Source organism: Arvicanthis niloticus, chromosome 1 (genome assembly GCF_011762505.2).
Source record: "Arvicanthis niloticus isolate mArvNil1 chromosome 1, mArvNil1.pat.X, whole genome shotgun sequence".
NCBI lineage: Eukaryota > Metazoa > Chordata > Mammalia > Rodentia > Muridae > Arvicanthis > Arvicanthis niloticus.
Genome location: NC_047658.1, coordinates 50,199,665 through 50,214,750, shown reverse-complemented (window position 1 = coordinate 50,214,750; position 15,086 = coordinate 50,199,665). Strand labels below are relative to the sequence as shown.

Here is a 15,086-nt window from a genome sequence, read left to right as displayed (position 1 = left end):
GCAGGCTGGTGGCACCGCAGTACCCCTTCCCCCATCTTGCCTGCAAGTTGCATGACCTGCATTGGAAACCACAGGGGGGCGGGGGAGAATCCTTTCAGATCCTGGATGCTGTTGAATTCAATGTATTTTGCTTCCTTGTCTGCCCTCACCCAAGCTCGCGGAGGAGAGCGCTGCTTTCTTCTGAGTGTGAATGCTGTAGTGTGTCTGCCTGCTCGGACTCCCCTAACCCTTTCTTCTCCTTTCCCATAGCAAAATCTCGGGCTTTCTCAGGAAATAGCTCGCATTTGGCATATTTACATTTGCGTTTTATTTTTAAAACAATCCTATCAAGGCAAAAAGTGGGGATATACTTCTCTCCCGACCGGGTCTAAACTTGCCTGAAGGCTGCACCTGTTTTGAGCCCCTACCAGGAAGGGGTGTTTGTGGGGGAGGGAAATAGGAGGCTCTGTGTCCCCCAAATCATCCGGAGAGAGCAGTCCGCCCGCCCCCTCACCAGGCTGCCAGCTCGGCGCACCGGAGGGCTGAGCCCAAGAAGCTCGCCTCCGACGGTGCCCGTGTGGTGCTTGCCAAAAAATGCCCTTCGCATCTCAATTTTCTGGCCCGTTTCTTTCGCTTGCATCGCTCGCCCTAGGCCACCTCGGTTCTCCAGTGCAGTCCTGCAGGCGCTCCTTCACTCCTTCTCTCCTTCTCTGCTCCCTTATTGCCCAAGGTGGAACCCAAAACGCACCGCCAAGAAGGAGCAATGGGCTCGAGGGCACTCAGTGTGCCATGCCCCGCAGTCCCCTCCCAAGCCGAGCCCAGCTCCCTGGACTCTTGATTACCCAAATGAGTGTCATTCAGATCTAGGTCTGCACGTCTGCGGCCGGCGTCCCTGGCTGCCTCGCTTGGGTTCCTGTGCGCTCCTGTTCCCCGTCACTGTCCGCGAGACCGAGCCCCTCACCCAAGCTGGGGAGCACCCCGGGTCACCTCGGCCACGCTCATTTCGCTTCCTCCCGCGGAGGAGATTGCAGCAAAACCGGGCAGCACGAGGGCCAAAAAGTGGAAGGGAGAACGCCTTTCGTGTCGCTCAGCCAGCTTGCCAACTCTCCCTCCCCAACGCTGACCCCCGGAATCCCAACTGCAACTTTTCCTTTCCATCTTGGTTTCCCCTCGGCTGCAGCGAGCGGGCGCGGGGCCGCTAGGCGTGGAGCGGGCGGGCAGCGGCGCGGCTGCGGGTGGCGGTACCGGCGAGAGCCGAGAGCCGGCGAGTGGGTGGGTGGGTGGGGAAGCAGGAGGGAGAGGACGGGCGGGGAGAGAGAGAGGGGTGTGGGGAGGGGAAGGAGGGGGAGATTCCACTCTCCTGCCTCTCCCTGCCCGGGCGGGGGGCGGAGGCCGCGAGGAGGGAGGGGAGGAGGGAGGGGAGGAGGGAGGGAGGGAGCCGAGGAAGACGCTCCGATAACCCGTGCGTTTCGTAAGGCTCGGAGCACTTGTACATTTCTGCAGGCGCGTAGCGAGCCATTCGCGGCGGCTGCTGCAGCTCTGACTGCATCTTCCTTCTCCTCCTTCCTCCAGCTCCGCGCGTGTGAGTGTGTGAGAGTGTGTTTTGCAGGTGTGTCCGTTTTAATTCTGCCCAGGAGGTGGGACTTGGTGACTTTAGCACCATCTTTTTTCTTTTTTTATTATTATTTTTGCCTTCTCACCGTCTGTTGTTGCAAACCCTGCAAAGTCTCGGAGTCGGAGAGCGCGCCTCGTTTCCAGAGCTCCTGGACCCCGCAAGCCGGCGAGCGCCGAGCCGGCCACCATGCCCGGCAGACCGCGCCACTAGGCGCTCCCCGCGGCTCCTAACCCGGCGGCGGTGGCGGCCGCGATGGTTTCCGACGCTGAAGGATTTTGCATCTGATCGTTCGGCGTTTCAAAGGCAGAGGCCCCCTCCCCCTTCCCCCTCCCTCGCTGTCTTTGTTTCCTTCCCCCCCTGCTCTCCCCACTCCCCCCACCCCACCCCCCTCTCCTCTCCTCCTCCTCCTCTTTTTTAGAAGCAGCGATCGGAGATGGATGTCTCTCTTTGCCCAGCCAAGTGTAGTTTCTGGCGGTTTTTCTTGCTGGGAAGCGTCTGGCTGGACTATGTGGGCTCCGTGCTGGCTTGCCCAGCAAATTGTGTCTGCAGCAAGACTGAGATCAATTGCCGGCGGCCGGACGATGGGAACCTCTTCCCCCTCCTGGAAGGGCAGGATTCAGGGAACAGCAATGGGAACGCCAGCATCAACATCACGGACATCTCAAGGAATATCACTTCCATGTAAGTCAGGCGGCCGCTGCCCAGCCCGGCCCCCCCCAACCCCCGCCCTAGCTCCGCGTCTCCCTCTTGCCCGCCCGCGGCCCGGGGACCGGCCCTGCGCTCCCCAGCTCGCCTCTGTTCGCAGCCCGCCGGGTGCGCATCAGGCTCGCCCTGGCTCGGGAGATGCTGTAGGGCTGCGTGTTTCAGGTGACTCCAGCCCTAGCCAGACTGATCCGATGATGCTGGTGGGTACCTCTCCCTGGAGAGGACCCTTCCGGGCGGAGTGCACCCGGGGCCCAGCTCCTGTCCCCGCCCCCCACCCTCTGTCGGCTGGTTTCAAGGGTGCGAATTGGGTTCTTTGCCCCCCACTAAATAGCAACAGTTTGGCCACGCTCAAGTGGAATAAAGTAGAGGCGGCCCGGTTTCCTGACAGGCGGTGGCAGATAGCGGCGGCAGAGGCAACGTTTAGCTGAGGAGGGAAGGTGACAGATAGGGACTGCTTGAGAACCAATCGAGATTTTTTTTTTAAACTGTTTCCTTTTGGAGACAGCAAAACGTGCCAATAAGTAAACAAGTTGGAAGCTGGCTTCTCCCGAGGAGACTTCGGACGTGTTCAGGCCGTCATGGACGCCTACCTCTTTGCTTTTCCTTCCCCCCACCACCCCGCCACCCGCCGCCTTCTCCAACCCCATTTTGGGCATTTCCGAGACACCCCCCCCCTTTCCCACCCTCATCTGCATCTGGGCGCCTTCAGACCCTTTCCTGACTCGGGCTTCCATAACTGCCCAGGATAATTCTCAGTCAGGCTGCTCGAGGGAGAAGAGAGTAGAGGACCTGGGTTTGGGGAAGGGGATTTCTTCCACAATTCTGCGGTTCCGTTTTTTTTTTTTTTTTTTTTTTTTTCCCTCAAAAAATGAACTCTGCGTGGCGTTTGGCTGGTTTGCCCCGTCTGAGTGGGACCTGCTGTCGTGGCCTGCTCGTTTCTTGTTGTTGTGTTTCTTTGGTAGGGATGGGGCCAGAGGCCTGTGAAGAAGTGAAAGGACGAGCTTGGGCACCAGGAGCCTGCATAGCCTCTCTTTCATTCTTCAGCCAGGTGACCACCACCCCTCTGACCTCTCTGCCCCGGAGGAGAAGGGTGTGGATAGCCCTGGGATGTTCAGAGTATAGCTTATTGTTTTTTGCCACAGTGTTCCCATCCCTTGGGAGCCCCAGGACTGCGTAGGATGATAGCCAGGCTCTTTGCCTTGGGGACAGAAGATAGCAAGAAGAGACCCAGTGTGCTGTGGATACTGTCCTCTCAGTGCCCCCCCCCCCCAACTCCCTTTGCTCCAGCCATTGCCTCAGGACTACAAAGCCTGAAGGAATTGCAGTCGGGCTCTCTCCAAAGCCCACCAGATCTCTTGGTTTAAGGGAGATGGCTTGTGTTCTTGCAGCTTACACTTTGAGGGAGATAGACAGCCCCGGAAGATGTCCCTGACTCCTGGAGACAAGCCTAACCCATATGTTAGCTCTGCCTTTCACTTCTTGCCACCTCCAGGCTGGACAAGAATGACCAGATAGACAGCAAAGGGGTAAGGGCAGGGGAGGAGAGGGCAAAGGAAGAGCCTCTATCCACTTGCAGGCCAGCATCTGTCCGGGAGCAAGGTCTTGTGGAATATTGTCTCAGGGAAGCTTGGACCTGTATCTGGGGGTCCTTGGGTTGTAGGGATGGATGGGGAGAGCTTAGTGGCTTGAGCTTTGGAGCTGGGCATGGAGATTTTCAGGTGATTGGATGTGCCAAGGGTTGGAGAGTTTGGGAGCCCGTGAGCTGTGTCTGCCTTGTTCTCTGCTCCAAGGATGTGCATATCCCTGGGAACCCTCAGGGAGGCAGGGTTGGTCACAATCAGATAGGCTCTTTATGGTCACGAAGAGGTGTCACACCTCTCAAAATGAGGTTTGGGGAAGTGGTTCTACAGGGAAGAGTAGTAGTAGTCCTTCCTGGAGACATTGGCGGGAGGAGGGGACACAGTTGGCCTCTTGCTCCTTTCGGGCATTAGAGGATCCCAGGAGAGTGCCTGTGGAGATCTGAGCAGGGAGTAGATTGGGAGCCCCTCAGTGCAAACTGGCCATCAGAGAGGCCATCAGGACTCTCTCCTAAATCCATCTGACATCAAAGAGAAAGTGATAGGGAAGGTCAGAGGTCAGGGGTTGAATGACCCTTCCTCACCCCATCTTCCCCCCAGTGTCCTGTTATGCCTGTGTCTGGTATTGACTACACTCAAGAAAGGGCTCAGACTCCCCAAACCAGAGGCAAGGAGTCTTGAGGAGGGAGAGGAGTCATGTTCATCCAGGAAAGAACATGTCCTTGATCCTGCCTTACCCTTTAAGACATGGAAGATTACGGGAAAAGGTTGGCCTTTCCCAAGCTACCATCTGATCCTAGCATTGAATACTGGACTGTCCAACATATAGCCCAGGTCCCCAACCCAAGGCCTACTGGAAGAGGTGGGGCTTAAAGACAGAGGAGCACAGGGCAGGGGAGGGTCCAACCCTAGTGTGACCTGGAAAAGTGTCCTTCAAATTTATGTTTCTAGAGATACAGGGTCAGGAGGGGGCATTGCCCATGAGCCTGGAGCTCTGGGTGACAGCATGCAGCTGAACAGATTCTAGGCGTGGAGAGACAGCATCTTCCTGGGCTCTTCTAAAGTATCCCTTCCTCTGAGAGTGAACTCTTTGTGCTGAGTTTTTAGACAGACAAGGTTTTGTTTCCTTGTGGCCCCAATTCTTGTGGTGTCATTCGGAGTGGTGGCCATGCCCATTCAGAGCTTTGGATAGAAGAGACTCTACCCCCTCGGCTACCTTGTTAATACAAGGAGGAAATCAGCGGCAAGGTGTCAGGGCACAAGGATAGGCCTCATCTCCATCCAGTCTTAGTTTGGCTGCTCCCGAGAGTCCTTCCTGCCTTCTGTTCCCTTTCTGTTCAAAGGGGCAGCCTTTTTTTTTTTTCTACTGTAGCTCTGAATACACCATAAACTTACCCAGAAAGGTCCATAGGCAGCCACACCCAACTAGGCTCTGACGTCACAAAGGCAGGAGGGTGGTGGCCAAGATGGTGTGTTGTCTAGGCTGCCTCCTTTGGCCGACAGGGTTGTGTTGACTTAGGATGGTGGGTCCTTTGAATGGTAGAAAGAAGATGGAGGTAGAGACGGTGGCATCACTGGGTCAGATGTTCTTGAGATCGCTTGCCTGAAAAGACCATGTACTCTGGACTGGGGTACTGAGCCGCCATTTGTATATCAGCCTGAACTGCTACAGGGTTCCAGGTGTTTGGTGGGCTTTTACTTTCCTCTATTTCCCTTCCCCTTGGAGACTCTCTGCGGACTGAAGGGGTCATCTGGGGGTTCTGCTCTCTATGCTTCTCGATTTTAAGGAATGAGGTGTGTGACCCAGCCTTGACAAAGGCCAGTGAGAACTGGAATCCTAGCTAAAATATGAACCGGGGCCACAAAGTCTCTGCGGCAAAGTATTCAGAGCCCTAGGATTGGGGTGAAGCCTGAGAGAGGTAGGAAGAGGTGAAACAGGCCTTCCAGGTTCTATTTGAATTGAAGAGCTAATAGACCTTGGATTGAGTTGTGTCCAGGATGAAAGCTGGGGTAGTGGACTTCTTTAGTGGCAGGATTTTATACTGAGGCCAGGTGGTTGTTGGATGTCATCATCTCCCATGACTCAGAATCCTCAACTCCAGTATGCCTGGCAGCCTAAGCTTCCATAGTTACCTCTGGAGCCAAGAAGATCAGCTCTGAGGTTTCCTGGGAACTGAGAACATGATAGTTTGGGCAAATCCAGTAGAGGTCTGGCTATAGCTTTGAGAGTGCTTGTATGGTGGGCCCAGGAGGGTTGATCTGAGTCTGGGAGATTCCCTAGGGTCCTGCAGGGTTCCAACTGCTCTCTGTGCCCTTCCTTGAAACCCTAATCTCTGTCTTGCCCGGCGGTGCCACCTGACCCTTCCCATCTAGAAAGTCTGATGGCCCCAACTCCAGATGAGTCTTGGGTACATGGTATGTGATTATTCATGGCCCTTTCTGTGTATGGCCCTTACCAGTGTTGTGACATTTTCTCTGTGACCTGGGGTCCCCATCTCAGGTTCTCCATTGAATAGCTCCTGCAGGGCTCATGTGTCTTTGGGAGACAGTGGCAGACTAGGAATAAGAAAAGAACAGGGTACAGTGAGTTATAACCTGACTTTCCCTCATCTGCCTTGAGATGTCCTGGAGGGCTGCAGCCATTTTGAGCCTGTAAATCTAACTATGAATCTGGGCTGTGGGTCAGAGTGTCCCTTCCAACTTGGACGTCTGCCCTCTCAGCGCCAGGAAACATCCCCAGGAGGGTTAGCCTCTTTTAAGGGTCTCTCTTGTGGAATTAGAGAAACCCTGTGATACCACCAAGACACAGGTGGAGGACACAGGTGAATCTACACTGGCTGTGAGCCACTGTCATTCCCTCATCTTCCTTTCCTACATCTAGAAAAGTCAGGTCAACCGGAACTTGGCAGAATTTGTGACACAGGACACAATTTTTCATTAATTGCCTGGACCAAATTTATGAACCTCTAGACTGTTTTTAGGGTCTTCAGCCTTTCTTTAGAGGTTGTACAACTGACTCTATGACCCCCATTCCAAGCCCTGGGCTCAGGCAGACCTGGAACAAATGCCCTTGCAAAGATATCATCCATTTGCTGGAGGGAGGCAGCTCCAACTGTGTATGGGAAAACAGAACATCTATCGCAAACTATTCTTGCCGCCTATACAGGAGAGATTTAATATTTAATGTATGAATTAGAGATATCCAAGCTCATGATAATTTAATACATATGAATGTTTGGGGTTTGTGATATATATATAAATATATATATATATATATATATATATATATATAAATATATATATATATTATGCTAAATCATGCATAAGCAGAACAACATGATGCCCTTGTTGCAAGTGGTAGACATTGCACTTGGAGAGGGAGGACTGGACAGGAGAGGTGACTTTGGAATCTGGTTCTCCAACTTTCTACTCAGTGATTTGCTGAAGGCATGGATAGATGGGCTATAAGATGGGACCAGGCTGAGTGGGCCCAGGAGTGGCTCCCTTCTCTATCACAGGTTTCAATGCTGGTCACCCACCCCCCACCTCCCAGGAGCCTGGGCATCACTCAAACGATGCCTTCTGCAGTAGATGCATCTCCCCAAAGTTTTCCATCAGGCATTTGTATCACAAGTCTCAGTTTGCAGTTGCTCAGCTTGTTTTTGCAGGAGCTATTTGAGTTGTATAAGTAGAGCTGATTATTCCCATTTTACAGATTCATCAAACAAAAACAAGAGCAGAACTAGAGTCTTAGGGGGTTGAGTTACCATGGAGTTTCTAATGGAAAGGACCAGAAGTGTTGGGAGAGCTGGCAGCTACTCTTCAGTGCACCTCCACTGTTGGTCTGCCTCCCATGGCTCCATTGTCCTGGGGCTGACCCTCTCACTAGCTGGGGACCCTATTGACCTGTTTCCCTAAAGGGAACTGTGGAGGACTTTCTGCCAGAAAGCTCTGTTGACCAAAGAGCAGCATTACAGAACTACTCTGCTCTTAGAGACTTGGAAAGGGGAGCTGGATGTGTATCTGGCCCAAGCCTGGCTTGGATGGAGGGTATGTCACCCAGATCTCCTGGTGATCCAGAGTGACAGCTAAGCAGATTCAGTTGTTACTCTCTGAGCCATAATCTGGACTCTGCTTTGAAAAACATAAATACTTGTTGGCTAGTCATGGGTGCAGGCTTCCTTTGGATGGCCTGTGTCATCAAGAGTGACAACTCAAGTGGTTCCCTCCAGTGAGAATTCTCTGGAGTCTTCCTCCACTGGGGGAGGGATCACCAAAAGGTTTCTCTCGAGTGTAAGGTAAGGCTCCCCAAAAGTTGGAGCTAGGAGTTCTGGAAGGCTTTAGGTATGACCTTCTTCATGGTCCCAAGGGACTCAGCTGGGTTACCCAGAGTATTGGGAGGCTTCTTTTCCCAGTGGCACTCCCAGGTGTGTGGTGTGGCCTCCTGCACTACCCTGCCTTCTGTTTGGGGGAACGGTTGTTAAAGCCAGAGCCTCCTCCATTCCTGTGTCTCCCTCTGGGGAAATGTTTCCAAATTCAGGGTCCCCAGAGGCAGCAACTATGTGAGGCTGGCAGCCCCAGGGCTCCTTGGAGCCTGCAGCCCACGCCAATTAGAAATAAACTCAACGAGGGCTCTGCTGAGCTATTTACATGGATGGCTGGGGAACAGGGCACTCAGCAGGTCTGGGAGTCCTTTCCCAGGTCCCTAACTTCTGTCTCTGCTGCCTCTGCTTGGCTTATACCACCACAAAGGGTTGTTTGGTTTAGGGTGGTTGAAGATTCAGGATTCTAGCTCCAAGCAGATACCATTAGACTTGGAGATTTGGGCAATTTCTGACTTCCATTGCTCTTCCCAGCCTGGCTTCTCTCTAGCTGTGTACAAATCCCTTTGCTCCCACGGACCTCAAGCTCCTTATCTGTGAGACAAAGATAACTAACATAGGAGAGCACTGCCAAAACTCAGTGTCCCGTGTCACAGCCTGGAGAAGAGAGAACTGTCAACATGTGATCACAGGATTAAGTACTAGATAATTGATTATAGTAAGGACTAGATACATGATTATAGTTATCATTTATTCCACACTTAATGTATCCCAGACACTGCTTCCAACCCTGTGAATTAAATATACACTAGTCCTGTTTACAGATGGGGAAACTGAGTCTAAGAAGAATCTTGATTTCATACAGTCTGGCATTTAAATATTACGTTGGTTGTCTATATTCTTCTGTATGCCACGGCTACATAAATGTATGTGATTACATGCCTAGATATAGGGGTACACATAGGTGAATATATTACTGTTGTGATAGATTAATAATAAAATAAGAGGCTGGACATAGAGTCAAGGAGGTTCTCAAGGCTTTATTTCAGATCCTTCTAGTTCCCTGGGTGAGAACTACCCTGGCTGGTATTGCAGGGAAGGCTGGCAGGATGCCCGTGAGGATGGTGTTTATGGAGCAACGATGCCTCAGACAGGGGAGACAGAGGCTTTGGTTTCTCTCCCTTATCTGTTCCCAAAGTACTGCCCTTCCTGGAGGCTATGTCCCACCCTTCATTCAGGCACCCTCGGCTTCCTCACACTGTCCTGGCCTCTGAGGTCTACAGACTCCACACTAGCCCAGGTACAAGCTGAGTCTGGTAGGAATTCTGGAAGCTTTTTGCTGGGCAGTAGTCATCCCCTTTCTGGGTTGAAGTTTGACTATCAAGCCAATGTTCTTGATGTTCATGAACAAAGAGAACCTGAGTAGGGGAGGAGAGGGCTGGGCAACTTCTCTTAGAGCTTTAAGGTATCAGAACTGTCTTTGGATACAAACAGAAGGTATGTGGTGGGGAATCTGAAGAGCTGGTCAGCTCCAGTTGGCAGCTGATGCTGAGAGCATCATTCCTGAGTGGGTAGCTTCACTATCTCCAGTCCCTTCCTCTCCCTAGACTTTTCGTGCTTCTTGCTCATAGATGTATCATCTCTCTCCCATAGGATAAGCCATGACCATGAGAGATGACAACCACTGTCCCCCATGGAGACAGCTGGAGGGTCCTGAAAAAACATTGCTGGGCAAACCCTATTGCGGCTGCCCCATGATTGTATGAACTTGCTACATCATAGAACCTCTCTGGCCTTTGTTTCTACTCTTGCAGTGGGGTTAGCTAACTTGTCCTTTCCCGAAAGGTCACAGGGCATTATTAACTGGATGGTATGACTGACCTCCTTCTTCACAGGCTCCATGAAGAGTCTAATGCCATGTTGGTTGTTTCCATTTCTGGATGACTGGGAGGACTTGAATTAGGAAGAAGACCAAGACTTTGAGCCATAAATCAGAAAAAGGAGGTGGAGAATAATTTGGGCTAGATCCAATTTTTCAGAGGAAGAACTTGGCAGACAAATGAATTGATATGTCCCAGCCCAGTGAGCTAGGAGCACAAAACAGACACGGATGCTGGGCCTTGCTGCCCTAGGTCTCCTCCCACTGCCCTTATGTGTCTGCACCAGAGGCTCAGGGATTGCAGGGGTCAAGAAAGATTCGTGAGTTTCCCTGGAGAGAGAAAGGAAGGGAGCAGTGTGAGACTCGAAATCCTAATACAGGTTTCCTAAAGCAGTACATTGTGCTTGTGCGTGCGTATCTGGGGGCGTCTTTGTACACGCACAAGTGCCTCTCCTCAGTGTTCCCTGCACATCACGTCTGATGGTCTGATGTTGCTGTAAACAAACCTTAAAGCCGCTGGCTTATTGCTTGCCTAGATTGTCTGTGTGTAGACTCCTGGTGGCCACCAGAGGGCAGCATGATGCACGCGTCGATTCTTAGCTGGTGGTTTCACCCAGAGAGAGCTGGAGCTGGGATAGTGGCAAGCCGATTGATTGCCAGCCTGAGCTTTTGGAGCCTGCCAGGAGTCAGGGCTAAGCTTCTGGCTGGGAGGGCTTCTCTGTAGAGCCGGCCCGGCCCTACTCTCCTTCTATCTGTGTGGTCTGGGGATGCGAGGCTCCCAACCTGGGTATTTTGGCTTAGGAGTCGCTAGCTCCCTGGGAAGAAGCTGTAGGGAGCCTATAATAGAGGGAACATCCTCTTCCCCCTCATCTCAGTCTCAGAAGCAGCAGGAGGGAGCATAGTTTTGGCTTAGACGGTGGAAATGAACTAAAGGGACAGATGTTCCTGCCCAGGAAAATCCCAGGCTTGATGGGACACAGAAAGTTGGTAGTGACACTGGAATCAGGGTCTTGGAAGAAGTGAGCTTTACACATCCCTTTTGCTCAGGCTGTTGAATCTGCTGGTCAGAGCGTGAGAATAGCTTTCACCTTTTTATGCCCTCCAACTCAAGTTTGGAAACTACAGAATGCCAAGTAGGTGCTAAGTAAACATGGCACCCTGGCTCTTTCTAGAGGTGGGAGCGTGATGGTTTGTGTTGATCCCCCCAGATCCTGGGAGACTGCATCAGTGAGTATGAAAACGTCTTACTAACTGGTCATCTGGTTAGTGGTTGCCTGCTGTGAGTGAGGCTCTTTGGTTCTTCTCTGTTCCAGGCAGTCCTGTATTTGAGCAGGATGGTTGATTTCATGTGCTCTTGAGTCCACCAGTGGACTTGTTACCAACACTGGAAGCAGGATCATCTGCTCTGTGCTGAGCCTGTGGACCCTGGACAGCTCAGAACTGCCTGGCCCAGGGATACAGATGAGGCCCCCCCTTTTTTTCGTGACCCATCTTTGCCCACCAACTTCTTTTTGACTATTTTTTTTTCAAGGCCACTGAAAAGCAGAGGGGCGGGGGGTTGAACATTTACAGCACTCTAAGAGAGCTGAGTTCTTTGCATGAAGGACCTTCCTTGTATTGATAGCAACAACAACATGAAGTTTCTGATTGTGACCTTGCCACTTCTCAGTGATAACCTGGATTGGCTATTTAAAAATTTTGTCCCTTTGTTTCCTCATATGAAAATGGTGATGAAGACGAGCCCAGGGTCGCTCGTCAGATTGCAGTGAGGATGTGTACAGGGTGGGAAAGGCTCTGGAAGCCGTTTTCCTCCCTCTTCCTGTCAGAGCATTCCAGACTGGCATCTTCACAAGCAAGGGTATTTTCATGCCCTTCATCTTTTCTTCCCACTTCTGGTATTTCCCGCATCCTGTTCATTTTACACAGCCTAACAGATTCATCTTCTCTTAGGGGGTTCGGTTGGAGCAGTTCCCAGGCCACCAGGATTTCCTTTGTTTTTTTTCCCTGAGAGGCAGCTCAGCGTGGCTTCAGATTTTTGAGGTTTTGCTCAGTGGACTTTCCTGCCTCTGTTGCCTTTGGACCCAGGCAAGTCCCTCAATAGCTCTGAGACAGAATTTGGGTCAGTTGGGTTGTGAGGTGCCTTTCCTGGAATGGGTACCCAGAGTCTGACTGGTGTGTGGAACTTGTAGGAGGTGGGGAGCAGTAACATTTTGGGGGTTCTGGGAGATATGGGTTAAAGAATGTTGTGAGAGTAGTCAGCACCTAGAACTAGCTGCAGGAGGCAGTAGGAAAGACACCATGGTGTACATTTTAGGAAGGGGACTAAGTAGCTAAAGCATGTGTCTGTCACCAGGACAGGAAGAATATGACACCCGCCTGACCTACCAAGTGTCAGAGTGCTCCAGTCAAAGCCTTTCCCCTGACTGCCTTCCCCATCTCCAGCACCAGGAATTTGAATGACAGAAACCTTTGACCAGGTTATGTTAGGAGTACCTAGTCTCTGACCAATATTGTCCCGCATGGCTTCATTGCTGTCCTTCCTCATATCATTTGGCATTCACTAGTGGTTACTGTAATCAAATCAGCTTGCCATCCACAGAGAGGACTCCAGGACTTGCCCTGGCAGGAAGAGTTTAGGTATTCATTGTGGTAGGGAGCACCCCTAAAATCCCTCCAGCTCAACCATACCAGTCAAGTATATTTGCTTCAGTTCCATATTAAGCCACAAGAGGGCACTAGACCACGATTTCTGCTGTGTAGGTGCTATGTGGCCTATTATGATTGCTCCTTTGAGAAACTTCGGCACCTGGTCTCTTCCCAGACGCCAGCATCTCTGAGGTCATGGCCAACCAGCTTGATTTAACCACAGCTCGCCTCACTGACTTAGGTTTCAAGGGAGGTCTATTTGTGCAGTGCAAAAATGTCATTACATTTGTTTTCCAACTTAGGGTTCCAGTTTGTGCCCTTCTTGCATGCTTAAATGATGAGTGAAGTTACTTTGTTTCTCTGTGTACTGTTTTTTTTTTTCAACCTGAAAGGTGAGGTGTTACCAGGAGGTGTAGTTTTGAGAAGCTGCCACATGGATGGACTGGCATGCTGTGTGGAACGTCTGGAACACAGTGGATTCTCAGTGACTAGCCTGTCTTTTTCTGGAAGAAGGATAAAGTTAGGTTACAACCCAGTAATCCTGTGGGCATGATGGGGTCATTTTAGCTGCTTCTTTAACAAGTATTCTGTGGTTCCAATTCACTCGGGGGAGGAGCGCTACCCAGTGGCTGGAATGGAGAGCAGCAAGTATTGGGTAGGTGCTGGATATTGTTGGAGTCAGATGGGACAAGCTCTCCAACAGGGGACACCAGATTCAGAGGATCCATCAATAGGATTTGAACTACTTGAATTTCTGACTGCTGTGGGTGATTTGCTGAGGAAGTTAGCACAAGGAGAGCTATTATTGGTGTTTCTTGCCTGGGCCTGTAAGAGGAAGTCACAAATGGACTAACTTTATTGTCACTAATCAATCTTGGCATCTAATTTCAGACTTTTCATGGTGTTGCCTAGGGTGTTTCTCCCCCTCTCTCCCTTCCACCATCTTCACCACCTCTCTGTGATGGATGTCTATATTTTGGGGGTGTTTTAATACATCAGGTTTGCCTTGGTTAAGGGACTGCAGGTCCTATGGTCAGTGTATCTATCTGAAAAATGGGAGCTGGTATGGTTGGCTAGAAGGTACTTCCAAGGTGATGGTATGCCCTTTGCCTGGTGTGTGTACTGGGTGAGGCGGGGTCAAGTAACAACTGTGTATTGATAACAGCTAAACTTCAGGCTCTGCTGGTGATGCCCACAGCCTGGAGGAGGTAGGGACCTTCTCTCAGCAAAGGAGTGGCCCCGAGGCTGGAACAGGGGTATCTCTGGATTCATTCCCCTCTTAGCCTCTTTCTGGATGTACCTGAGACTCAGGAGGGAACATTGGCAGGCATGCAGGCTTAGGAAGTTATTTAATATCAGCTTTGCTCCAGATTGTGTTTCTGACTCCCTGCCACCTCTTAAGTGGCAGTCATTTTAACAAATGTGGTGAGAAGACACCGAGTGGGAAATAGCATGAGGCAAGGGGGGAGGGGCAAAGCTAAGGGGGAAGGGGCAAGGCTATGAGGGGATAGGGTGGGGGGAGTTATATTTCTCAGGCAGACACCTTGGTTTGAATGCGCCCAGGAGGAAGTAACATGGAAGAGGAGAAAGGGTCCCTCAGTCCTTAGGAGTGAAAAGAGGACTGGCAGGAAGTGTCTGGGTCTTAGGATTGAGGGTCTCTTGCTGTAGCTCTCCATTTCATGGAAGGTCCTTGTTCTCTATCAGGGAGTCAGGCTCTGTCCTTGGGGTAGATGTTGTTTGATAGGGACCACTTCCCAAGGACAGTTTTCAAAGTACACAGCAGACAAAGAGCTCACAGGGCCTGATGTTGACACTTTAGCCCACCGTGAACACTGGGCTGTGGTTGGGCATAGACTGTGTGGTACCCAGGTGTCTGGCACTGGTCTTGTTGTCCAGACCCTCCTAGCTGCTGGGATATGGAAAAAGAGTGGACAGATGTGCTCACAGGGCCAGCTCTGCTCTTTCAGCTGTAGGAAACAGAGAAGAAGGAGTCCAGGTTTTGTCATCTCAGCCTATGTGGCATCAGTTACAGGCCTGACACAATGCTAAGCCCTGGGGTCCAACTTGGTGAAAATAATAATTTTCCCTCCCTTAAAATTTAAAGTTAGACAGATGATCTGTGGCTGTTCAGAAAGGAGGTTTCATCTAATGAAAAAAGTTCAAAGGAAAGTGTGAAGTGTGTGTGTGTGTGTGTGTGTGTGTGTGTGTGTGTGTAAAACTATGGATTCCATGAGGTAGACAGGGAATGATATTTCTAAATGGAGATTTAGACATTTCTCACTTGCCTGCCCCAGGTCCCTTGAATGTTGGTTATCAGTGTTGTGAGATATCAAATTGGTACCTCTTGGCTAGAAAGTTGATCC

At 51.1% G+C, this 15,086-nt stretch overlaps 1 protein-coding gene across 6 annotated transcripts in view; it reads left to right on the top strand.

Annotated features, from left to right (window-relative positions):
* The first annotated feature begins 1,409 nt into the window (after positions 1 to 1,409).
* The window catches only part of Ntrk3 (neurotrophic receptor tyrosine kinase 3), a 383,383-nt gene continuing 369,706 nt past the window's right edge, over positions 1,410 to 15,086 (top strand). For 5 of the 6 annotated variants that reach the window (XR_013111122.1, XR_013111119.1, XM_034522621.2 and 2 more), the window contains exon 1: positions 1,410 to 2,275. Coding sequence is in view for 4 of the 6 variants with exons in the window: in XM_034522621.2 (XP_034378512.1) it covers positions 2,028 to 2,275 (248 nt within the window). In the remaining 2 variants the exon portion in view is untranslated. The remainder of the gene's footprint in view (positions 2,276 to 15,086) is intronic. The other variant, XM_076936090.1, reaches the window with a different exon arrangement.